General features: G+C 48.9%; 1 protein-coding gene across 1 annotated transcript in view; it reads left to right on the top strand.

Moving 5' to 3' along the window:
* The window catches only part of CASQ2 (calsequestrin 2), a 68,456-nt gene that overhangs the window by 41,179 nt on the left and 2,468 nt on the right, over nt 1-24,809 (top strand). The window contains exons 6-10 of the mRNA XM_015410079.1: nt 2,909-3,039; nt 7,113-7,158; nt 15,474-15,528; nt 19,543-19,643; nt 22,964-23,038. Coding sequence (XP_015265565.1) covers nt 2,909-3,039; nt 7,113-7,158; nt 15,474-15,528; nt 19,543-19,643; nt 22,964-23,038 — 408 coding nt within the window. The remainder of the gene's footprint in view (nt 1-2,908; nt 3,040-7,112; nt 7,159-15,473; nt 15,529-19,542; nt 19,644-22,963; nt 23,039-24,809) is intronic.

The raw sequence follows: 24,809 nt of genomic DNA, 5'->3' as shown, positions 1-24,809 counted from the left end.
TACTTTCTATTTCATGTTCCTTAGCATTTTGGCAATTTGTAAGTAGTGAGTCTGTTTACTACACTTGTTTTTTTCTTCTATTATTGGATTATTATACGGAATCAGATCATTGGTCTGTCAAAATCAGCGTTGTCTACTCAGACGGGCAGCGGCTTTGTAGGGTATCGTGCAGAGGCCTTTCACATCACCTGTGGTCGAATCCTTTGACTGGAGATCCCGAGGATCGAACCAGGGACCTTCTGCGTACCAAGAAGATGCTTAGCCACTGAACTGAAATTCCTCCTGCAGAGAAGAGTGAGGAGGATGATCGGGGGGCTGGAGGGAATTGAAAACAAATCAGCCAGTATCATCGTGCCCCCGTATAAATCAATGGTGCGACCTCATTTGGAATACCGGGTGCGGTTCTGGTCACCACACCTCAAAAAGGATATTATAGCATTGGAAAAAGTGCAGAAAAGGGCAACTAGAATGATCAAAGGGTTGGAACACTTTCCCTATGAAGAAAGGTTAAAGGGCTTGGGGCTCTTTAGCTTGGAGAAATGATGGCTGAGGGGTGACATGATCGAGGTTTATAAGATTATGCATGGGACAGAGCAGGTGGAGAAAGAATTACTTTTCTCCCTTTCTTACAATACAAGAATTCGTGGGCACTCAATGAAATTGCTGAGCAGTCGGGTTAGAACGGATAAAAGGAAGTACTTCTTCACCCAAAGAGTGATTAACACATGGAATTCACTGCCACAGGAGGTGGCGGTGGCTACAAGCATGGACGGCTTCAAGAGGGAATTAGATAATAAATATATGGAGCAGAGGTCCGTCAGTGGCTATTAGCCAGAAGGTATAGATAGGGACTCTCGGTCTGGGGCAAGGGATGCCCTGTATTCTTAGTGCTGGGGGGGCGGGCAACAGTGGGAGGGCTTCTAGTGTCCCGGCCCTGCTACTGGACCTCCTGATGGCACCTGATATTTTTGGCCCCTGTGTGACAGAGTGTTGGACTGGATGGGCCATTGGCCTGGTGCAAGATTGGCTTCCCTTATGTTCTTATGAGACCAAGGGCCCTGTGAGGAAAGGCTGAGGGACTTGGGAATGTCCAGTCTGGAGAAGAGGAGGTTGAGGGGGGACAGGATGGCTCTCTTGATGTAGTTGAAGGGCTGTCCCTCAGAGGAGGGCAGGGAGCTGTTTTTGTTGGCAGCAGAGGAGAGGACTCACAAGAATGGGTTTAAATTAAGGGCGGGGTGGAAGGTACCGGCTGGATCTTAGGAAAAACTTTTTGACCGTCAGAGTTGTGCAAGAGTGGAATCCGCTGCCTTGGGAGGTGGTGAGCTCCCCCTCACTGGCGGTCTTGAAGCAGCGGCTGGACAAACACTTGTCAGGGATGCTCCAGGCTGATCCTGCAATGAGTAGGGGGTTGGACTGAATGGCCTGTAGGGCCCCTTCCAACTCTGCGATTCTACGGTTCCAACACTCTGCCATCGAACCCTTCCCAATTCAGTTTGACTTTGTTAGTCTTCAACGCAGCAAAGAGTGTGGAAACTGGTGAATCAGACAGAAGGACCTAACTGCATTTCTGTGTCTTGGATTTTAATGAGCTCGATTCGAGTCCAGCAGCCCCTTAGAGACCAACCCAACTGAACTCAAATCTAGTTCTTCTACAGCAGACCCACACAGCTGCCCTCTGAAACGTTCCCCATAATTATGTTTTGAATGTTTTTATTGTTGGAAAATTTGGTAAAAATAGTTAAATATTCAGAGGTTGCAGTGGATCTTCACTGGGGCACTTTCTTTCTGTGTAAGAATCTTTATTTCTAAAGAGAAGGGTACACGGGAAATCTACAAAACAACAAACACTAAGACTGCATTCCTTACTGTTACAACAACAGACAGACTGACCACTCGGTTGGTAATGGAGATTCTTCTTTCTTCTTGACCCCTAGAAGGAAATCACCTGAATGCACTAACCAATGATTGTTAGTAAATAGGCTCCACTTTCCCAGGCTTTCTTCCCATTGGCTTTGTGCCAGGTTCCCTTCCAGGTCAGTCTAAACCAGGGGTGGCCAAACCTGCTTGACATACGAGGCACATAGAATAAACGTCAGATGTTTGCGATCCGCAAGACATGAACAGATATTACACGTTTTTACTGGTAGATATGCAAATTTGCTTTTTATTAACATTAAATGAGACTGCCAAAAATAATAACAAAAGCGGTAAAAGCAGATATTGATAATGATATTTATTTGTGCCTTGATATTTGTTTGCTGATGATATTTAGCTTCCCCAGCCGCCCTGCCGGGAGCCGCACAATAGGTGTGAAATGCGGCTCCCGAGCCACAGTTGGCCACCCCTGGTCTAAACAACAGCACACAAGGTAAACACATTAACCCTATAATGACTGAATTTAGACCTTGCAACACACACATATTCCCAGGGCTATTTTTGGGCAGGAACGCACAGGAACGGAGTTCCGGCTGGCTCCTGAGTTGGCCACACCCAGCAGGAACTAATTAGCATAATAGGCCACACCCAACAGCAGAGACTCCATAGGATTTCAGGATTGGCTACATTAGGGGTGTGTGGCCTAACATGCAAAGGAGTTCCTGCTACAAAAAAGACCTGGGTTTAATAAACAAAGTAAACAGAATAAGAAGCAAAAAGTGGGTGTGGCTGGATGACCACACTTCTGGTAACATGGGGGTGTGGCCTAATATGCTAATGAGTTTCTGCTGTTGGGTGTGGCCTATTATGCTAATGAGTTCCTGCTGGACTTTTTCTACAAAAAAAGCCTGATATTTCCAACATTTATGACGAGAACCTGTTCAGGTTGAGACAGGGACGTCTTCATGAACCTCACTTCCCAGCACAAGGAGTGCCCTTCATTCACAGCTCTGCCATCATTGATTGCCTGTAGGTTGCAAAGAAACTGGGTCTGAAGTTGAACGAGGTGGATTTCTATGAGCCATTCATGGACGACCCTGTTCGAGTCCCCGAAAAGCCGTATACTGAGGAGGAGCTCATCGAGTTTGTGAACGAGCATAAAAGGTACAAAGAATGGTCGTCTGAAGCACCCCTTCTGAGTAGTCCTGGCAATTCCATCTCTGGGTGATTCTGCATTGGCTTTTCCCTCCGTTGTTTTATGAAACCCACGTGGAAACAGACATTCCCCTCTGCATTGCATGCCGCTTTCACTGTCTTTGATCATCAGGTTTTATGGTACCTTCTGCATTGCATGCCACTTTCGCTTTCTTTGTTCATCAGGTTTTATGGTACCTTCTGCATTGCATGCCACTTTCGCTTTCTTTGTTCATCAGGTTTTATGGTACCTTCTGCATTGCATGCCACTTTCGCTTTCTTTGTTCATCAGGTTTTATGGTACCTTCTGCATTGCATGCCACTTTCGCTTTCTTTGTTCATCAGGTTTTATGGTACCTTCTGCATTGCATGCCACTTTCGCTTTCTTTGTTCATCAGGTTTTATGGTACCTTCTGCATTGCATGCCACTTTCGCTTTCTTTGTTCATCAGGTTTTATGGTACCTTCTGCATTGCATGCCACTTTCGCTTTCTTTGTTCATCAGGTTTTATGGTACCTTCTGCATTGCATGCCACTTTCGCTTTCTTTGTTCATCAGGTTTTATGGTACCTTCTGCATTGCATGCCACTTTCGCTTTCTTTGTTCATCAGGTTTTATGGTACCTTCTGCATTGCATGCCACTTTCGCTTTCTTTGTTCATCAGGTTTTATGGTACCTTCTGCATTGCATGCCACTTTCGCTTTCTTTGTTCATCAGGTTTTATGGTACCTTCTGCATAGATGTATAGCCGTTCAGGGGTGACTCTGCAGTCTGTATGGCATTGCCGCAGGGTATTCAAATGTGGTTTTGAGCTGCACCTTCTCCTCCCAGTTGAGAAGATGTGGAGTGAGTGCCAGAAAGCAGAACTGCCCTGTGTTTTGGGGGGCCAGCATGTTGGATTCCCAGGCCCTTCTTCCAGGAAATGGTCGGGGCAGGTCGCAGGTTCTGAGAGGCCGTCGGCAGAGAGTTCCTCGGGGGCCCTTGCCAGGGATTTCAGTGTAAAATGCAGAGTTCGTAAACGCAGCAGAACACTTGTGTTAGCTTTTAAACAAGAAATGTTACTAAGGAGGGAGGGTTAAACTGGGAAACGCTAGGAAAAAAACAAAGGATTAACATCCTCTCTGACTTGACTAACCTGCATCTTGACTCTCCAAAGTCTAAACCACATGAGCTTGCCCCAGGCGAGAGACAGAACAAAGAGCAATAACCTTTCTAAGCCTCCACCCTGGGACATCTTCTGATCTATCGATTACCCAACTGGAGAATCCCAAGCCTAACAAATTATGCATTTTAACATCTTGCTCTGGTGGCTGCGGTGGCTCAGAGGTTAAGACGCTGAACTGCAGACTGGAAGGTCTGTAGCTGGGCAGTTCGAGATCTGAGTGCCACGTGATGGAGTGAGCTCCCGTCTCTAGTTCCAGCTCCTGCCAACCTAGCAGTTCAAAAGCAAGAAATTGCAAGTAGATAAATAGGTACCGCTTCGGTGGGAAGGCAACAGCGTTCCGTGCACCTCAGTGTTTAGTCATGCTGGCCACATGACCATGGAAACATCTTTGGACAGCGCTGGGTCTTCGGCTTGGAAACGAAGATGAGCACCACCCCCTAGAGTCAGATTTGACTAGCTTTCGAGCAAGGGAGACCTTTACCTTCTGGCAGCAAATACCTGCATCATCTGCCATTGGGTCTCTACCTAAATAGCTAGGATATCAGCATGCATAAACAAGCATGTAAATTCTTCCATGACTTGCAAACTCCAAGGGCCCTATCCCCTCTTCGACGCACCAGTCGGCACCCAAACCTGCTCGCCTTCCCCCCCCATATGCCTCCCACCTGCCTGCTGGTCCTCCCCCTGCCCCCTTGTGAACTGTTCTCCTGCCCGTGTTCACCACTGCCTACGGCTCTTTTCTCAGTGGCACTGGACAGGACGTGTAGCTGGAAGCACCACGGAGGTTGAGCAGCCAGTTTGGTGTAGTGGTTAAGTGTGCGGACTCTAATCTGGGAGAACTGGGTTTGATTCCCCACTCCTTCACTTGCACCTGCTGGATGACCTTGGGCAAGCCATAGTTCTGATAAGAGCTGTTCTTGAAAGAGCAGGTCTTAAAAAAGCTCTGTCAGCCCCGCCTACCTCACAGGGTGTCTGTTGTGGGGAGGGGGAAGGAAAGGAGTTTGTAAGCCGCTCTGAGACACCTTTGGGTAGTGGGCAGGGTATAAATCCAATCTCTTCCTCTTCTTCTTCTTCATCAGTGGATGGGTGGAGTCAACAGCAGTGGGCGGGCCCCGCCAGAAGCCCTGGGCCCTGGAAGCTGCCCCACCTCAGGGTATGCTGATGCCAACCCTGGTCGTGGTGAAAGACTTGGCATCTTGGCATCATTCTGCACCAACAGCATTTTTCTTGAGTGATGGGAAATGCAGAGCTTGGCAAATGCAAGCCTGTGCAGAGTGAATCCAGCCTAAGCCGACCGCTGCCTTTAAACCACAGGGACTCCTGTTAGGACTGCCCTGTTGGGCACCCAAAATGGGGGTCTGTCGGGAGCAAGCCCTTCCTTTAGATTTTGTGAAGATAGCTAGGTGACATCATCGTGCCGGGCACGTCGCTGGCTGATGCTCTAGCTATCAGCCTGAAAACTCTATGGTACCATAGAGTTTCCAGGCTGATTGCTAGAGCACCAGCCAGCGATGTGCCCAACGTGATGACTTCTGGGTGACGTCATCGCAGCGTGTATAGGGGAAACCCCCGGCCACAGACCAACTCTCCTGTCAGAATCGGGCTCAGATGATTGTCATGTTGACTAACGTCTTCATTTGTTTCAGCCTTTGTAGTTTATTTTCACTTTAGGGCCATTAGGACCATTTGGTCTCATCCCTTTCTATCCCTCTCTGCCATAAATTCTGAGGGATGGGAGGAGTGGGTGTGTATGTGTTGCGGGAGTTAGGTTAGCTTTGCTTGTAAGAACTTTCCCATGAGAATGGCCCCAAGTTGTCTGGCCATCGGGAGCCTCTCATCCTTTGCTGGATAATAAACTTTTGTAGTGCTGTGTAGTATTAAGGGGGGGGGAGTGAAAGAGGGTGAGAGGGTGAATGCCAACTGCATGACCGTTGCATTATGGGATACCTATTGCCTATACAATACCTAACCCTTGATCTGTTCTTTAGTCTGAATAAGAGATCTCTCTTGTGCACATCTAAATCTCTGTTTCTAATAAACCGTTCATAAAAGACTATTAGACTGAGAGTGGATTAACTCAAGGGTCTGACATCTCCCCCGCTATTACTGGTGACTGACTTGGTAACCCTGTCCTCATGGGCACCACGTTGACTGCTGACAGTCATAACCGGTGGAATAAAACTGTGCTCTGGTGTAGATCTGGATGTTTTGGCCAATTCTGGTGAAATGGTGAAATGGATGTTCTTCGAATTGTCTGAAGGAGCATTTGGAACATTGGAGCTCAAGTAATTAACGTTGGTCGCTCTGGAGTCTGTTCTCCACATTTTCTTGCTCTTTTCCCCACACAAGATTCTATAGCCCAGTACTTTTCTAATTTGGTAAACCCCTCACACTGTAGAGCTTTCATGCTTGCCAGGTTCAATCTCTTCCCTTCGGCTGTTTTGACAAGCAGATATAAGGGTATTCCTTATAAAGAGAGAGTCTGTACCTGTCTTTACAATGAACCTGACTGTGCAACATATACTTTTTCGCTGCTCTCATTATGCTTTGCTACACCATTCCTTGATCTGTCCCCTTCTTTCTTCTGCAAAATCTATGACCAATAATGACCTTGGTTTTTTTGTTATCTGACAAATCTCCTGAAATTACCACAGTTGTCGCTGAGTTCCTATTATGTGTATGGAAGTTAAGGGTTAGAAACTATAATATTTAGATTTACTTCCCCCCCTCGCCTTTTTATTAATTCCAAATGGGTTCTGTTTGGTGGAGACTTTTAGTATGTGCATATATATTGATGTCTAGGTTTTTGAATTGTATATTATGCCATCAAAGGGTTCTCTCTCTCTCTAAAAACTGTGCTCTGTATTTTCCATTTACAGAGCCACACTACGCAAGCTGCGCCCAGAAGACATGTTTGAGACCTGGGTAAGTGCAGTAAACTGGGATGTGGTACGGTATGGTGTGGTATAGCCTGATCTTGTCCGATCTCAGAAGCTAAGCGATGTCGGTACTTGGAAGGTAGACCTCCCAGGAAGCCTCTGCAGAGGAGGGCAATGGCAAACCTTGAAAGACCCTTGCTGGGGTCACCATAAGTTGGTTGCAGCTTCACGGCACATGCATGCATCAGTGCAGCAAGGTGGGGAAGTTTGACCTTTCAGGAAATGTCCTAATACGAGAAGTATCTCAGCTGGCTACTGATGACGCGTGGGTGGCAATATATGAACATGGCCTGGAATTACAACCGATCTCCGGATAACAGTGCAGTGGCAATAGGAAAGACAAATGCCATGGCGGAGAGTATTAGGAAGGGGACTGAAAACAAATCAGCCAGTATCATAAGGGCCCCGTATAAATCAATAATGTAGTCTTATTTGGAATATTGTGTACAGTTCTGGTCACCACACCTCAAAAAAGATATTCTACTCTTGGAAAACGTGCAGAAAAGGGAGTGGTGGCGCAGGCAGTACAACGCCTGCAAGTAACATCAATAGCGAACAGCCACAATGGCTGTTCGAATCCCCACCGCGGCCGGAGTGAGCTCCCGGCCCCAGTCCCAGCTCCCGCCAACCCAGCGGCTCGAAAGCATTAGCAAGTAGATGAATGGGTACCTGTCCTAGGTGGCAGGGGGCACCCTCCTGGTTCCGTGCCAGGAGTGCTGATGGCGGTGGTGAAGAGCAACGGCGGCGAGAACAATGGCGGCGGAGCAACTGGCGATCGGAGGATGCGATGACCCGATCTGATGGAGGCGGAGCCGAGGCGACGCAACAGCGAGATGACGCAGCACGGCAGGAGCCCGACGGGACGTAAAGCCGGAAGCTGCAGTCCGAAAGCAGTTGCACGCCAGAGGAGGAAGTCATCAGGAGCCTGCCAGAGAGGGTCGCCAGCTATCCGAGACGTCAGGAATAACGTCCGAAGCCCGCCGGGTGAAGAAATGTGCCGCATGGGTGCTGATAGGTAATCCCCTTCCCCCGTGAATTTGTGGCCCTAGTTAGGTAATTAACTACATAAGTAGTACAGTGTAAACCGCTCTGAGACCCACTAGGGGTCAGGGGCGGTATAGAAATCGAAATGTAAAGTAAATTCAAGTAAAAAGGGCAAATAAAATGATTAAAGGGATGGAACACTTTCCCTATGAAGAAAGGTTAAAGAGGTTAGGGCTCTTTGGCTTGGAGAAATTATGAGAGAGGGGTGACATGACAGAAGCTTACAAATGTATGCATCAGATAGAGAAGGTAGAGAAAGAAGTACTTTTCTCCCTTTCTCACAGTACAAGAACTCGTGGCCACTCAATGAAATTGATGAGCAGTAGGCTTAGAACAGATCAAAGGAGGTGCTTCTTCACCCAAAGAGTCATGAACACATGGAATTCACTGGCACAGGAGGTGGTGGCGGCTACAAGCATGGACAGCTTCAAGAGGGGATTGGCTAAACATATGGCGCAGAGGTCCATCAGTGGCTATTAGCCACAGATAGGAACTCTCGGTCTGGGGCAAGGGGTGCTCTGTATTCTTGGTGTTTGGGGGGGTCAACAGTGGGAGGGCTTCTAGTGTCCCGGCCACACTGCTGGACCTCCTGATGGCACCTGGTATTTTTGGCCACTGTGTGACACAGAGTGTTGGACTGGATGGGCCACTGGCCTGATCCAACATGGCTTCTCTTATGTTCTTATGACGGACATCAGCTCCCCTGGAGAAAATGGCTGTTTTGCCGGCTTGGACTTGATGGTGTTATACCCTGCTGAGGCCTCTTCCCTCCCCAGGTTTCACCCCCAAATCTCCAGGAACTTCCCAGTCCATAACACAGCCTGAAACACTTCTTCTCTTTCCTCACAAAGCTCACTTTATGGCATTACATAAATGCCAGAGCTGGTTTCTTGCAGAGGATAATAACGTGTTTGGCAAAAAAAATTGTAAACCACTAATCTTCTCTGTGTTGTTGCAGATATATCATGTAGATTGTGGTCACATGTGCTAGAAAAAACAGGGGGGGAAGCAAGGCTATTTCCTCCAGAGGAATTTGACCCACAGTTGCATGATCACACCTCCCTTTGAAGCTGCGGGTGCAGTCCGTCAGCGTGTGATCAGATGCAACTGCGGATGAATCAGGTTTTTTGTGTGCCGTTTTTTCCCTATGCGCTTAACCGAGGGATCGATGAATCGCACCTCCGCACCGAGGGCTCCCTATGGAGTATGCAATGATGTGCATACTGTGAAGGGGGCAAAAACCAACAGCATGGAGTCGGGATGGCCTGATCAGACCATTCCAACGCCATGAGAGCTTGCTGGAGCGATCAGACACGGGCAAGTCCGTCCGTGGCCTGTCACAACCTGTTTCCTACCGGATTTTCCCCGGTGTCTTTTAACTCCGCTTCTGCGGCAGAGCAGAACGGGTTGCCGATGGCCGTGGGGTGCTTCCCAGATGTTGTTGTTGTCTGATCGCGCCCTTTAAATCTGCCTGGCATTCGCACCTGTGCCAGTTCTAATTGTGCGTATGATTACAGCCGTAATCTGTGGAACTTTATTCTTTAAAAAATGGAAAAACGAGAGGGCACTTTCACACACACTAAATAACTCACTTTTGATCCACTTACAATGCACTTTGCAACTGGATTTTACTGTGACCAATTTTCCACAGGCTGTTGCTTTGTGCTCACTCTTCCCTTTGCCCCAAACGTATGTGTCAATTTCACACTATATGCCGCGTGACCACATTTTGCCCTGCAGCTTCGCCTGATTACCCTGATTACGCCTGAAAAACAGGATTGAGTAGACGCGGGGAAAATCGGGCAACGCTGCGGGGCAACATGCGGCCGCGCAGCACATGGTGTGAAATTGACATGTACGATCGGGGCAAAGGGAAGAGCGAGCGCGGAGCAGCGGCTTGTGGGAAATCGGACTGTGTGAAATGGCAAAATCCATTTGCAGATGGTCGCTGAAGTGGATTGAAACTGCATTATTTAGCAAGAGTGGAAATGCCCGGGGGAGGATGAATGGGAATTTATCCAGCACTTAAAATGTCATGCTTGAATAATGATGTCAACTGATTTTATATATGTGTGTGAGTGTGTGTGTGTATACATATGCAAAATATATACACAAGACTACAAAATACTGTAGTCTGAAAAGGGGGAAGGTAGAAAATATGGCTGAACTTATTTTCCCACCCCCCAAAATGTCACACATGTAGCAGAGGCTTTTGTCTCACTGAACTAGCAGCCAGGCAGTTTCATGATTCTGCCATATGAGATTTAGTGTGGTGTAGTGGCTGTCCAGCCAGTCTAGAGACCCGGGTTCAAATCTCTAGCCACGGAACTTGCTGGGGGCTAGTCACATTCTTTCATCTTAACACAGCAGGTGTGTTTTGAAGATGAAACAGAGGAAGGCAAAAGCATAGAAAATGGGTCCCCAACCCTTTTGAGCCCGTGGGCTCCTTTAGAATTCTGACACAGTGTGGTGGGCGCAGCCACAAAATAGCTGCCGCAGGGGACAGAGCCAGCTACAAAATGGCTTCCGCAGCTTACGTTCAACTCACACAGTGAGGATCCTTGTGCTGTGGTGGCAGATGCTGCCAAAGCAAAGTTTTGTTTTTTAAAAAAAATCCACTCAGCGAATCAGAACTCCAATGGACAATCAAAAACTTTGCGCGTAAAATCCCCACCCAGCTGTGCTCACTTTCTAAAAACACGTGAGGTGTTGGTGGGTACCATGACACCTCCAGGCACCACATTGGTGACCTCTGCCACAGATGTTGCCCTGAGTCCTCAGGAGGATGGCCAGGGTAAAAATGCGATGGACAAATTGCTGTGAAACGGCAAGAGGAAGACATCTGCTGTTCGTCCCTGAGGTGAACGGCAGCATGTGTTTTCCAGCGCTCTGGTAAAAGTCCTATAGAAGATCCACAGAAAATGAAGCTCTCCAAATCCTCCACTCAGAGAGGAGAGCTTTTCTGGCTTGTTTAATGAGTTATCAACTTTGGTGTTGTGTATGTGCGAAGACAGCTGGAAATTATCTGGAGGAGAGAGAAAAAAAATAAAACAAACGCAAGCCAGCCACACATGTACAGTAGACTGTTTTGCTCCGAACTCGGTAGTAAATCTGCCCCCCCGACTGTCCCTCTGAGAATCCGATTCCCCTGCGGAAGGCAGTGGAAGCCTCGTTCTGGCAATCTTTCCCCCCCTAAATGATGTTTTCCACTTAATCTTTTAGCTCTTCATTTTATGGGGGTTCTGTCACTCACGGGCTCAGAGGGGAAGGAAATTAGCATTTAGATGGATTTTTTCTCTCTCTTGCATTAATAGCAATTGAAACAGAGCACCAGGATTGGTAGAAGACAAGGAACATGAGGACTTTTTCATGGTATAATTCCAAAATGACATTCATCGCAGGTGCACAATAAACAGCCTGGCTGCCACCTAAGATGGCCTTCGCCAAGACAATTTTCACTGCGCCCAGCTCCCCAAGGCCTCGCTGCCACCCCTTTGGCTCCCGGGAAGAGAACGACCTCAGCTTTTCAATGCGACCCTCTCTCAAGCTCCCTTTCCGCCTATCCATTTTCATTGCCTGACCCCTCCCCGGCCCCCTTCAGTCAGTGTCACTTCCGGATACCTCAGATTGAAGACTGACCTTGAATTCCTTGACAGAAAAAAGGCAAAATGTAAACAAATAAAGACCCCAAACCTGGAAAGAGTCCCCTGGCTACTTTAACAAGTGGCCTGACAAGAACGTAATAAAGAGGTTTTAGTAGTGTGGAAGTCCCTCAGAATGTGGGGGAATGTCAGAGAAATGGCTGGAAGAATTTTTGGCTCAAGAGCTGGGGAGCGCTGTAAGATGATCTTTTGGTGAACCTTGTTTGTAGGGAATCAGACTTACAAGCCCCGTTCCCAGAGCCAGGAGCCCAGACATCTCCACAGCCATCCCAGGTCAACATCTGGCGACGTATCACCTTCCCTTCTTCTCTTGCTCTAAGAGTAGTTTTACCAAGTTGTCTCTGGTTATTGTCCGCTGCCACTAACAAATAAGAAGGAGTATATCTTGCTAAAAGGACTATTATTTCCTTAATGTGTTGCTGCCTGCTTACCATGTCCTCTGTTTTGCTCGTACTAGTGGGGAGGATCTACCTCATTTTTGCAACTTCGTACTGTGAGGATGGTCTGCCCAACTGCCAGACTCTCCCCTTTACCACTCTTTGAAAAGCCTGACTGAATCAAGCATGAAGTGGACACAGGGTTCAAGTATTTGAAGTACAAGAAGTTTAACAAATAAAAATAATGCACATGATCTGTACAAGCATTGTACTGAGCAAGGTTATAAAGAAAAAGTGAAAACATGCAGTCTTCTAGCCCTAACTGTGTACATATTCCAACAATGTTGTTATGAGGATAGGCTAATAACTTTTGAGGGTACAACAAATTAAAACAGCTGCATTCAAGTCTAGTAGCACCTTAGAGGCCAACAAGATTTTGGGGGTATGAGCTTTTGAGAGTCAAAGCTTCCTTTGTCAGATACAAGACTCTAATCCAGCTGTTCTACTGCAAACCAACCTCTGGTTTAGGGGTTTTCCCCCATTGTGTCTTGACACGTGATCAAAATGAACTCCTGCTGTAGACACAGACGTCTTAGTCCTTCATGGATGACAACAACTAACCAACTTGCTGTTTCTTCCTTGTGTCCAGCAAATTTATAATCTCCCTCTGCTGATCCCTCTTTGGGTTCAAATTTCTTTTTCCATTATCCCTAAGAGGAAGAGATACAGTCTTTGGCTACCCCCCAAACTCTGTCCCCGCCCCATGGGTGTAACATTCTAGCAAAGGTATGAAATGTTAGATCTTTTGTTCAGCCAGATCCATTTGTATAATTAAGCACTGAAAAGTGCTGTGCCTGGAAGAAAGCTGATTTATCTTCTGCAGTTTTCATTTTCCCAGACTCTTATTAGCATTAAAGTTTTTGGGGCATGTGTAGAGTACAGCCCCAATTATTGAAATATTAAGGTCAATACTAGGGTATTTCTCTACATGATCCTACAGAGATCCTAAAGCTTGTAAGTTTTCTTCTGAATGAGAAAAGACGGGTTGGAGATTATTTCAAGGGTAAAAATAGCCAGAGAAAAAAGGGTTAAATAATACATAAACACTCTTCCTTTTCTATTTACTACCTTGGGTTGAAAAAAGTGTGTGTGTGGGGGGGAATAGATACAACCGTGTATCATGTCTCATTTTAACCTTAACAGTAGAAAAGAGCAAGAGTCCAGTATCAATTTACAGACTGACAAAATGTGTGGCAGGGGATTGGTAGTAGTAGTAGAAAAGAGCAAGAGTAAAGTAGCACCTTACAGACTAACCAAATGTGTGGCAGGGTAGGAGCTTTCGTGAGCCATTGTTCACTTCAGACTAACAGACTGAAGACTCACAGACTAACACGGCTACTCCTCTTGGTTTAACTGTAGCACAAGGAATCTTTATCTATGCATTGCTGAAAACGGAGGACTCAGATGCGGGACTCTTTTTTTTTTTTTAAGTGGTTAAAAAATAAAATCTTGCTCCTGAAAAGTAAATAAAGAGGCGCACGGAGCTTGGAGGTGGAGAAAGAGTTGAGCTGAGGGCCACCAAGATGGTTACCATCCATCACCTCATTTGACACAGCATCTCACAATTTCCCTGGCTGCTTTGCTGGTCCAAAGAATTGATTTTTCATGCCTACCCAAAGCAATGGCTTGTGATGCGCTCAGAGGCCCTTCATTCCTCTGCAGCTGCAGAGTCAAACGATAATGCTCTATCCTCCGCTGAACAGAAAAGCCCGCGTAACAGGAAAAGGTCCAGAGATTATCAGTGTGCCAGGGAATTGTACAAAAGTTGAAAAGGTATTTCAAGGCTAGCGACGTGGACTGGAGTGGGAAGTCAGTGGGCTCCGGACTGATCCTAAGAAGGACAAAAGGAGACCCATGAGTTAAATATGTAGTGAGACCATCTCCTAGGGCTGCCAATCTCCAGGTGGGGCCTTGAGGCCTCCAAGAATCACAACTACTCTCCAGACGGCTACTCTGGAGGGTGGCCTGCATGGCATTAAACCCTACTGAGGTCTTGGGTTGCCAGGTCCCACCAGCCACCAGTGGGTAATGGGGGGGGCAGAGTTGCCAAATTCAGGTTGGGAAATTCCTGATTTTAGGGTGGAGCCTGGGGAGGACAGGGACCTCAGTGGGATACAATGCCAAAGAGTGTCCCCCCCCTGCAAAGCAGCCATTTTCTCCAGGGGAACTGATCTCCATGGACTGGAAATGAGCTGTAATTCCGGGAGGTCCCCAGGTCCCACCTGGAGGCTGGTGTCCCTGCTGAGGGTCCTCTTCAAACCCTGCCCTCCCCAGGCCCCACCCCAAATCTCCGGAAATTTCCCAAGGGTAGGGTCCTGCCACCTTTTATGAGGAAGGGCCCCCCCCCCCCCGGTCATTCTGTAGAAAGTGCAAGACGGAAATCTGCAGGGGGGGGGCTGTGTTAGGAATAGGATACTGGTGCAGTTTTCAGTATTCGTTGCCAGGCTGTAAATGTTAGAGCTAGGCTTATTTATTGATGGTTGCAATATTAACGTAATAAATAAAATAATTTAAAAAATAAATTTACAAAGATCATGCTAAATTTAACAATGCCAACAAATGTGGGTTTGGTTTTTGTCGTTGTTGCTCTGTTTGTTGCTGTTTTTCCATTTTTGTACCCTGCCTTGAGTCTCTATGATAAACGCAGCCTATAAATCAGGTTGCCAGCTCTGGCTGTGGACATTTCTGGAGACTTATGGGTGGTGATTGGGGGGGGGGTGGAGTGTGGGGCGGAGCAGGAGCTCAGCAGGGGTGTGATGCCAGAGAGCCCACCCTCCAAAGCTTCCGTTTTCTCCAGGAGAAAAGGTCTCCGTAGTCCGGAGATCAGCTTTAACTCCATTACTCTGGCCACCACCTGGAGGTTGGCAACCCTATCTCTATAAGAGTACGTAAACAGACATTCTCACATCTCTACCAGCCTCCCCCTGTTCCATGCAAGATGATCCCGGTCACGCCTGTCTTCCCAATGACCCACAGAAACCCAAACATTCTCCATTCCTTCAACAGGCTTTTCATCTGAAACCTTCCTTGTTTTTCAGAAAAGGCCTCTTCCTAGTCATTTGTGTTACCAGCTTCACTTCCACCTCGTCCTCACTCCCAGAATCCTCTTCTCCATCGCTTTACACTCATCGGGGACATTTTTGTTTGTTTGTTTACAGGAGGATGACATTGATGGGATTCACATTGTGGCATTTGCTGAAGAAGACGACCCAGGTACAAGAGGTCCATCATTGGCCTGATCCAACATGGCTTCTCTTATGTTCTTAAGAACAGAGGTCCATGAGTGGCTATTAGTCACAAGGCATAGAGGGAACACTCTGTCTGGGGCAGTGATGCTCTGTATTCTTGGTGCTTGGGGGGCAACAGTGGGGAGGCTTCTGGAGTTCTGGCCCCACTAGAGGACCTCCTGATGGCACCTGGATTTTGGCCACTGTGTGACAGTGTGTTTGAGTGGATGGGCCATTGGCCTGTTCCAACATGGCTTCTCTTATGTTCTTATATGGAGCAGAGGTTCATCAGTGGCTATTAGCCACAAGGTGTAGATGGAGCACTATGCCTGAGGCAGTGATGCTCTGTATTCTTGGTGCTTGGGGGGCAACAGTGGGGAGGCTTCTGGAGTTCTGGCCCCACTAGAGGACCTCCTGATGGCCCCTGGGTTTTGGCCACTGTGTGACACAGAGTGTTGGACTGGATGAGCCATTGACCTGATCCAACACAGCTTCTCTTATGTTCTTATATGAAGTAGAGATTCATTAATGGCTATTAGCCACAAGGTATAGAGGGAACACGGCTGCGGTGGCTCAAGTGGTTAAGACGCTGAACTGCAGACCGGAAGGTCGGTATTTCAGCAGTTCGAGACCCGAGTGCCGCATGACGGAGTGAGCTCCCGTCTCTGGTCCCAGCTCCTGCCAACTTAGCAGTTAAAAAGCAAGAAATTGCAAGTAGATAAATAGGTACCACTACAGTGGGAAGGTAACAGCGTTCCGTGCACCTTGGTGTCTAGTCATGCTGGCCACATGACCACGGAAATGTCTTTGGACAGCGCTGGCTCTTCGGCTTTGAAACGGAGATGAGCACCGCAACCCTAGAGTTGGATTCTACTGGTTTTCAAGCAAGGGAAACCTTTACTATAGAGGGAACACTCTGTCTGGGGCAGTGACGCACTTTCTTCTTGGTGTTGGGGAGGTCAAGAGTGGGAGGGGCTTCTGGAGTTCTGCCCCCCAGGTTTTGGCCACTGTGTGACACAGAGTGTTGGACGGGATGGGCCATTGGCCTGATCCAAGACGGCCTCTCTTACGTTCTTATGTTTTTCCACCTCCATTTCCACAGGGCTAGGAGAAAAATCAATAAATGTACTCCTAAGACAAGCCCTTCCCCATGCAAAACATGTGCTCCACTATAGGTCCCCATAGCCTTTCCCCGACAGCAGATTGGCTGTGGGACTGCTGCGGGTTCCAGGAGTGCCATCGCTGTACACCACTTCTTCCTCTATGCTGGGAAGCTGGATGCACGGGTGGCAGAGTGCTTGTAGAAGCAAACGGGCAGGGAGAGGCACACAGACAGGGGGTCCCTCACAGGACTGCCATGGGGACTTTCAACAGGATGCCAGCTGTGAGTCCCCCGTGGGAATTCAATTGAAAAGTGTGCTGGGGCCCGATCCTGGCTGTGAGCATGGCACGGGGGGAGGAGTGGCTCCGATCTTCCTCCCAGAGCCTTTTTCTTGACCTGAAACGGTGCCGGGGGGGGGGGCATTCTTTGCCTTGTCCGGGAGCTGTACGTGCAAACATTCAGTTCCTGCGCTGCCCCCTCCTACGGAGCAAGCAGTGCCCCCTGGGGCTATTTCAGGCCAGGGAACTGTTTGTTTGTTTGTTTGTTTGTTTAATTATTGAATTATTTAATTCAATTTGTATCCCGCCCTCCCCAGGCTCAGGGCGGCTTATGTTATAAAGTTAAAATGTATTAAAACACAAACTCATTAAAAACAATGCACATCATAGAAACTTGTATACATGACAAATAAATAAGCGCAGTTAAAGTGCCAGTGGCGATAACAATACATCATGATCCCTATAGGCTGTGATGTAGCAAATGTAGCAAAAAAAATTAAGGACAGAGGCTGTTGCTGTTGACATCACAGGTTGTCTGCCAATAAAGGTTATTGGAATTGGAATTGGGCATCACAGGCTGTTGCTGTTGGCACAGAGGGCCCTACCCCAGTTCAGGTGTTATTGGTAGCGGCTCCGAATCAAAAGCCTGGTGGAAGAGCTCCGTTTTGCAGGGGGAGTGTGAGGGGGAGGTAGGAGCCCCTCCTCCCTCTCCACCACAGTCCTGAGCAGAATCGGGCCCCTGCGGCGTTTCTAAATTGAGTTCCCAGAGGACACTCTCAAGCTCCATGACTGAAAGTCCCTGAAGTGATCACACGGCAGACATAATGTGTCGTTCAGCCCTCAGACTCGAGGAGAGCCTGTCGAAGGAAAAAAGGAGGACAAATTCCCAAGCACCTCGAAAAATATAGCCTTGGAGAAGGTGCAGAAAAGGGCAACTAAAATGATTAAGGGGATGGAACACCTTCCCTATGAAGAAAGCAGGGGTCATTTCCTGCAGGAGCGCACAGGAGCGGAGCTCCGGCAGTAAAGAGCCCAGTGGGCGGGCACATGCAACAAGCCCCGCCCCCTGCTCCCAGCAGCCCTCAGTCAGAGCAAGAAGCAGCCAGGTGAGTTGCAGAGCCCCCCCCCCCGGCCCAAAACAGTCCAGTGGCACCTTTAAGACCAAGTTTTATTCAGGTACAAGCTCTCCCTCCTCTGCGAGGACAGATCTGCATGTTACCCCCCCCCCAATACCTAGCCATCCAAAACAGTCCAGTGGAGCCTGAGCGGTGGGTGTTGCCTCCTGACACACTTCCGGTGATGTCAGGGGGGGTGGCGTATGCAAATAAGTTATGCTAATGAGCTCCTGCTAATAAGCTCCTGCACCTCTTTTTTTACAAAATGACCCCTGGAAGAACAATGGTCCAGTAGCACCTTCAAGACTAACAAAGTTGGTGGCAAGAGATGAGCTTTCGTGAGTCACAGCTCACTTCTTTGGATACAGTGACACATGAAAGCTCATACCCTGCCACATATTTTCTTCACTGGACTCTCGGTCTTTTCTACTGCCACAGATAAACTAACTTGGCTGCCCATCTTGATCTGTCCCCATCTTAGCTGTTTTGGGTCAGCTCGGGGACACCTGGAATGACCCCAAATGCTCCTGAAATTCCAGGAGCGGCATAAATTTGTCTCTTGGGTTGTTGGGAGTGTTTCAGGTTTTGGGCAAGGCACAGGAGTGGGGAGGGAAAGAGAGAGAAAACTGGCCTGAGAAACAACTGATGATCAGACAGACCTGGCCTCCAGCACTGAAGAGTGTTGTGCGTGCAGTGGTGAGGGGAGTCCCTTAGAATCACAGAGTTGGAAGGGACCTCCAGGGTCATCTAGTCCAACCCCCTGCACAACGCAGGAAATCCACAAATACTTCCCCCCCCCTAGTGACCCCCCTGCTCAGTGCCCAGAAGATGGCAAAAAATGTTTTTGCACAGTTCCTTTCAGGGATCATTTCGAAGAAAAAGAGGCGCAGGAGCTCATTAACATAACTCATTAGCATAACTTATTTGCATATGCCACACCCCCTGACATCATCGGAGGTGTGTCAGAAGGCAACACCCATTGCTCAGGCTCCATTGTTGGATTGCTAGCTATGGGGGGGGGGGACGTGCAGATCCTCATGCTTCTCGTGGCCCGGGGCTGCTGGGAGCAGGGGGTGGGGCTTGTTGCATGTGCCCGCTCCCTGGGCTCTTTACTGCTGGAGCTCCGCTCCTGTGCACTCCTGCAGGAAATGACCCCTGGTTCCTTTATAAAGTACCAGCAGCGGGCAAGGAGAATGCCTTGCATGACTGTAGAGATGAAGAATGTCGGACACAAAGAGAAAACCCACCTGCTTCACGGCAGCCCCCTGGGACTCTGCAAAAGGGCCCCACTCCCAAGCCAATGCCTACTAGTTAGCAATCGGACCTACTGGCGGGGCAGAAAAACAGAAGCTGGCCGGCTTCTCAGAAACTGTGTAGGGAAATCCTCCTCCCCTTCTCCTGGTGCAGTTTTTGGGAGGCCGCCCTTCCCACCCTGCCTGATGACAGTGGAAAACACAGAGCGCTTGTCTTGTGGCGCATGTCCACTCATGTGTTCACCCTTGCAGATGGCTTCGAATTCCTGGAGACCGTGAAGCAGGTGGCCAAAGACAACACGAACAATCCTGACTTGAGCATCGTCTGGATCGACCCGGACGATTTCCCGCTGGTGAGTAGCCCCGACGGCTTGTTTCTGTGTGCGAAATAAAGCGATATACTACGAGGGGAGCAGGTGCCAGCCGTCTCTCTCTCCTGCCTTTCTGAACAACCCTGAGGCTGAAGCCACCTGAAGACAGACTTCCAGGATTTCTTTTAGGCAGATTTCCGGGATTCTTTACTTTTTTAAGCCAAAGGGAGAAGATTCTCCAGCTTTTCCTAGCTTGTCCTTTCCTGACTCAACGTCACTCTTCCTGAACCGCCTTTTCACTCGCGTGAGGCCGGAGGAGAAAAGGGCCCCCCTATCTTTGCACACAGGCCCGTAGCCACGAATTTTTAAGTCGGGTGGGGGGGCATTTAAATTTCTAATTGAATCAAGGTTAATTTAAATAAAAGGACGGACCTGGGAGGGAGGCCCCGGGCAGAGGGGAGGGGGGAGCAGGCGGCTTCCTTCCCTCCGGGTGCGTGTGGGAAGAGAGAGCCAAGCCAACCAAGGTAGTACCCACAGCTCAGGAAGGACGGAGGGCGAAAGTTTCACGAGGCTGAAGTTGGTTCCTTATTCCCGGTTCCAGAGAGGTGGAGGCAAGAGCGGCACAGCAGGAGTTCCTGGGCACTTCTGTTCCTGCCGCGGGGGGGGGGAGATCTGGGGCCTCCGGGGACCCAACTACCTGGAGGTCGGGAGGATGATGCTTCCTGGAGGAGGAGTTCGAGTGGCTCCTCCGGAGCACCTCTCCGAGCCGGGCACCTGCCTCCACTTGGAAGTCCCTTGCGACGTGTTCCGCTCCTGGAGTCCTCTCCCCCCAGAGGGCTCGTCGGCTTGCTAACCGAGCACCTCGGGGGAGGGAAGGCACGCAGAGGAGGGGAGAGCGGGCGGCCTCCTTCCCTACAGAGCCAGTTTGGTGTAGTGGTTGGGAGCGCAGACTCTGATCTGGGAGGGGAAGGGAGAGGAGATTGTAAGCCGCTCCTTCGGGTAGTGAAGGACGTGGTATAAATCCAATTCTTCTTCTTTTCCCAGTGTGGGTGGGGGAGAGAGAGCAGAGGGGAGGAGCCCCAAGAAAGAATATCAAAGACCAGCACAGGCACATGGATGCCGGGGATAACCGGCAAGCAGAGCAGATTGTCTACCCCGAACCATGCCACCTCTTGACATACACAGCTGAAGACGGGGGCGGGGGGGGGGATCCTGCGTGCTTGAGGTCAGCGAGCTAGCAGCAGGGGAGTTCTACCTAGGCTGTTCTCCCCCCCCCCTGGGGGGATAATGGCCGGGGGGGGGGGGGAGGAAGATGCACGGACCCTTGGATGCTAGACCAGGCGCAAGGGCCAAAGGGCTTCTGGTCCCTGGCTCACAGCCTGCAGCCTGTGGAAGGCAATTTGGTGGAAGCTCAGAAATCTGCCCAACAGGTGGTTTCAGCCTGCCGAGATGACCTGCCCAGATATTTTGGTTTTCTCCCCAGGCAATAGGGTAGCACTGTACAAAATGGATAAATTATTACGGATAGTGGTCTATCCTACTGGAGCCAGGATCCTACTATAAGAACAAAGTTTGAGTACAGTGGCACCTTTAAGATCAACAGAGTTTTACTCCGTGTACACACGCACTTCATCAGATACAGTGAACCAAAACCATTGCATATAGATGGGGGGGGGATAGGTGCCGGGAAGGGCTAATTAGAGCCATGATGAATAAGTAACTGGGTGATTATAGCTGAGATTGGATTAAGGCGGTCGATAAGATCTGTGAATCGCAGCAAATTAGCATACAAATACGAGAGTTGACAAACAGATATGAGAACCGAGTTTGAGTCCACCTCCAAGACCGACAAAGTCCAGTTCTGGGTATAAGTGAGAACCGAGAGGCTGTGTAATTTCTGCATCATTTAATGTGTCGTGTTCACACTTATGCTTTCCTTCAGTTCTGTTTTTTTAGACTTCTGGTTGGTTCTAAAACCCAAACCCCATTTCATTGTTGACCGCTTGTCCCACCCCGTTGATTCCATTGACTCACTCTGTATAATGTCCCTTGAGTCCCAGGACAAAAGGCAGACTAGAAATATGATAAGTTAATACACGGAGACAGAAGGGAGTGCGTCTTCCCTTCTGCTGTCCAGCAACCCAGTCCGGAGGCCGAGGTCTTTCGATCAGAGTTGTCAAACTCATTTGTTACGAGGGCCAGATCTGACCTAAGTGCCACTTTGTCGGGCCGGGCCACGTGTGCCATAAAAGGTGATGATGCCGGGCACCAGAGATAGAAACTGTATAAAGGACAGCAGCTGGTAAGCTCCGAGTTGGTGTGTCCTCACTGCATGGTGACAAGACCTCTTTACCGCAGAGCCGCTGTTTCCTCTTCCTCCATACCCATTTCAGTGGCTTCCGTCATCTACAGCATGTGAAAGGATTTGGAAACAAACCGAATCAAGCAATAAGCTAAGCTCTGAGCAAGTAGGGATGCTTGTCTTAGACCAGAGGTGTCACTCATTTGTTATGAGGGCTGGATCACTTTGGCAGGCCGGGCCGTGTGTGCCATAAAACGTAATGTCAGGTACTGGAGATACAAACTGTATCAAGGGAAGCAGCTGGTAAGCTCCGAGTTGGTGTGTTGTCACTGCCAAGGCCCCATGGGCTGGGAGGAGGGTGCAGAGGAAAAACCACACAGGCGGACTGGAGAGGCAGCAGCGCAGCACTGGGCAAATGCTTCCACATTGCCACAGGCGAGGTTGTTCTGCCATGCTGAAGCCACAAGGGAGTGGATCTGCCGACTCCCCCAAGCACTTCTTCCTTTGCATCAGTGGCTCACAGGCCGCATAAGAGCCCTGGACGGGCCGAATCTGGCCCCCTGGACTTATGTTTGACACCTCTGCTTTAGATGTTTCTTAGGGCTTTGCAGCGTGGCTTGGCATGGGTAACCTCTCACGTTCCCATCTAGGGTTGCTAACCCTGGCTTGGGAAATTCCTGGTGATTTGGGGAGTAGACTCTAGAGAGGGCAGGATCGGGGGAGCAGAAGGACCTGAGTGGGTGGGGTCCAGTGTTCCCTCTAAGCTGAGTTGGTGTGAGCTAGCTCACAGTTTTTTAGCCTCCAGCTAACACGTTTTTGTCTTCGCTCTGGAAGGATGGCTCCAGAGCAAACTAATTTATGCAGCAGCCAAATCGCTCGTTCAAGTCACAACTTTAATGCCAGCAGCTCACAAAGTAGGATTTTTGCTCACAAGACTCCACAGCTTAGAGGAAGCATTGGTGAGGGTCTAATGCTACCATGTCCGCCCTCTGAAGCCGCCCGGCCCCCATCGTACGACCGTGAAGCAGTTCACCATCTCCATGTTCTTCTGCTCCTGCAGCTGATCACGTACTGGGAGAAGATCTTCAAGCTCGATCTATTCAAGCCGCAGATCGGCGTGGTCAACGTCACAGACGTGAGTATCGGTTCACGGAGCCCGCAGCCTTGGAGATCATTAGAACAATGATAAACAATCGATCACCTCCGTTACCAGATTTAAAATAGTAGGCTATTAGGATAATTCTATTAGGATAATGACAGTTTAGAGCCGCAGTCAAACCAAACACGTTTTCGATCAGTTAAGGGGGGGGGGCAGACCAACAACCCTCAGACACAATTTAGGACAGTCCATAGAGCATCTGGGCACGTAACATTTTCCTTGGGTGCCTAAGACTCAACAAGTTCAGCACCATGGCTGAGAATCAGATTGTCCACCGTCCACAGTCCACCTGTCCACAGTCCAGAACACATGAACACACACAAAGCTGCCTTATACTGAATCAGTCCCTGGGTCCATCAAGGTCGGTACTGTCTACTCCGGCCGGCAGCAGCTCTCCAGGGTCTCAGGCCTTTCACATCACCTGCTCCCTGATCCTTTTTTTAAAAATAAATAAATAAATTCCCCCCCCAATACTATAATCTCTATAAAAGGAGGGGCGGTGCACAGGATACTAAAACTAATAATGTGCATATAAGAATTAAGGCAAGGATCTATTACATTCATAGTTACTGGTTACTCTATCCCGCAAACTTACAGTAAGAAAGCAAAAGATATAAAACCGTGTGTCATATTTTTGTTAACATATAAAGTAACTTGAGACTTTTAACAATTTCCACATGCATTACAATCAGAGATGAGCTATCCTTTTAACTGGAGATGCCGGGGATTGAGCCTGGGACCTTCTGCCCGCCAAGCAGAAGCCCCTCCCCCTCAACGGGGCTCACTTGCACCTCCCCAATCCATATCTTTCCCCAAGCTTCCGACATAGCTCCCCATTTAGAACTGCTGACTCTCGTTTGGGAAATGCCTGGAGATTTGGGGATCGAATCCGGGGAAGGGCAAAGTTCAGTGGGGAAGCGATGCCACAGGGTCCAAAGCTACCATTTCTTTTAAGGGGACTGATCTCTGCTGACTGGAGATCAGTTGTAATTCCAGGAGAACCCCTTGCCTCAGAAGCTGGCTGCCCTATGGCCTCGACGAGTGCTATCCAAGCTCAGTCCTACTTGGCTTCAGGGATGGAACTATAGTCTTTTGTTGTTGTTGTTGTTGTTGTTAAGGTACAGGTGACTTATGGTGACCCCTCATTGGGGTTTTCAAGGCAAGAGACCTTCAGAGGTGGTTTGCCATTGCCTGGACTTCCTTGGTGGTCTCCCATCCAATCACTGACCAGGGCTGACCCCTGCTTAACCTCCGAGATCTGACAATATCGGGCTGGCCTAGGCCATCCAGGTCAGGACCATGTTCAGGCACCTCTTCCTGAAGAGTAGCGGGACTGTCTCCCCTTGGGTTGCCAGCTCTGGGTTGGGAAATACCTGGAGATTTTGGGGGTGGAGCCTGAGGAGGGCGGGGCTTGGGGAGGGTCTTCAGTGGGCTATAAGGCCACAGAGTCCACCTTCCAAAGCGGCCATTTTCTCCAGGTGAACTGATTCCTGTCACCTGGAGATCAGGTGTAATCTCAGGTGATCTCCAGCCACCACCTGGAAGCTGAGAAGAAGCAAACAACCGTGATGTATTATACCAGAAAAGTCTCCAAGGACTAGAAATTTATTTTTCCAATATTCAGTTTACTGGAAGCAATTGAAACGCCGTCAACGCCAATGAACCATGCATATTATATCTCGTTTCGTATGACTTTATCAAAGTGGGTAGCGTTGAAATACCTATATAATATTAATCCATTTGGCAA

This window comes from Gekko japonicus, unplaced genomic scaffold (genome assembly GCF_001447785.1).
Source record: "Gekko japonicus isolate JY-2015 unplaced genomic scaffold, Gekko_japonicus_V1.1 scaffold170, whole genome shotgun sequence".
In the NCBI taxonomy this organism is placed as follows: Eukaryota; Metazoa; Chordata; class Lepidosauria; order Squamata; family Gekkonidae; genus Gekko; species Gekko japonicus.
Note: the sequence above shows the minus strand (reverse complement) of the source record. Positions and strands in the feature narration are given on the sequence as shown.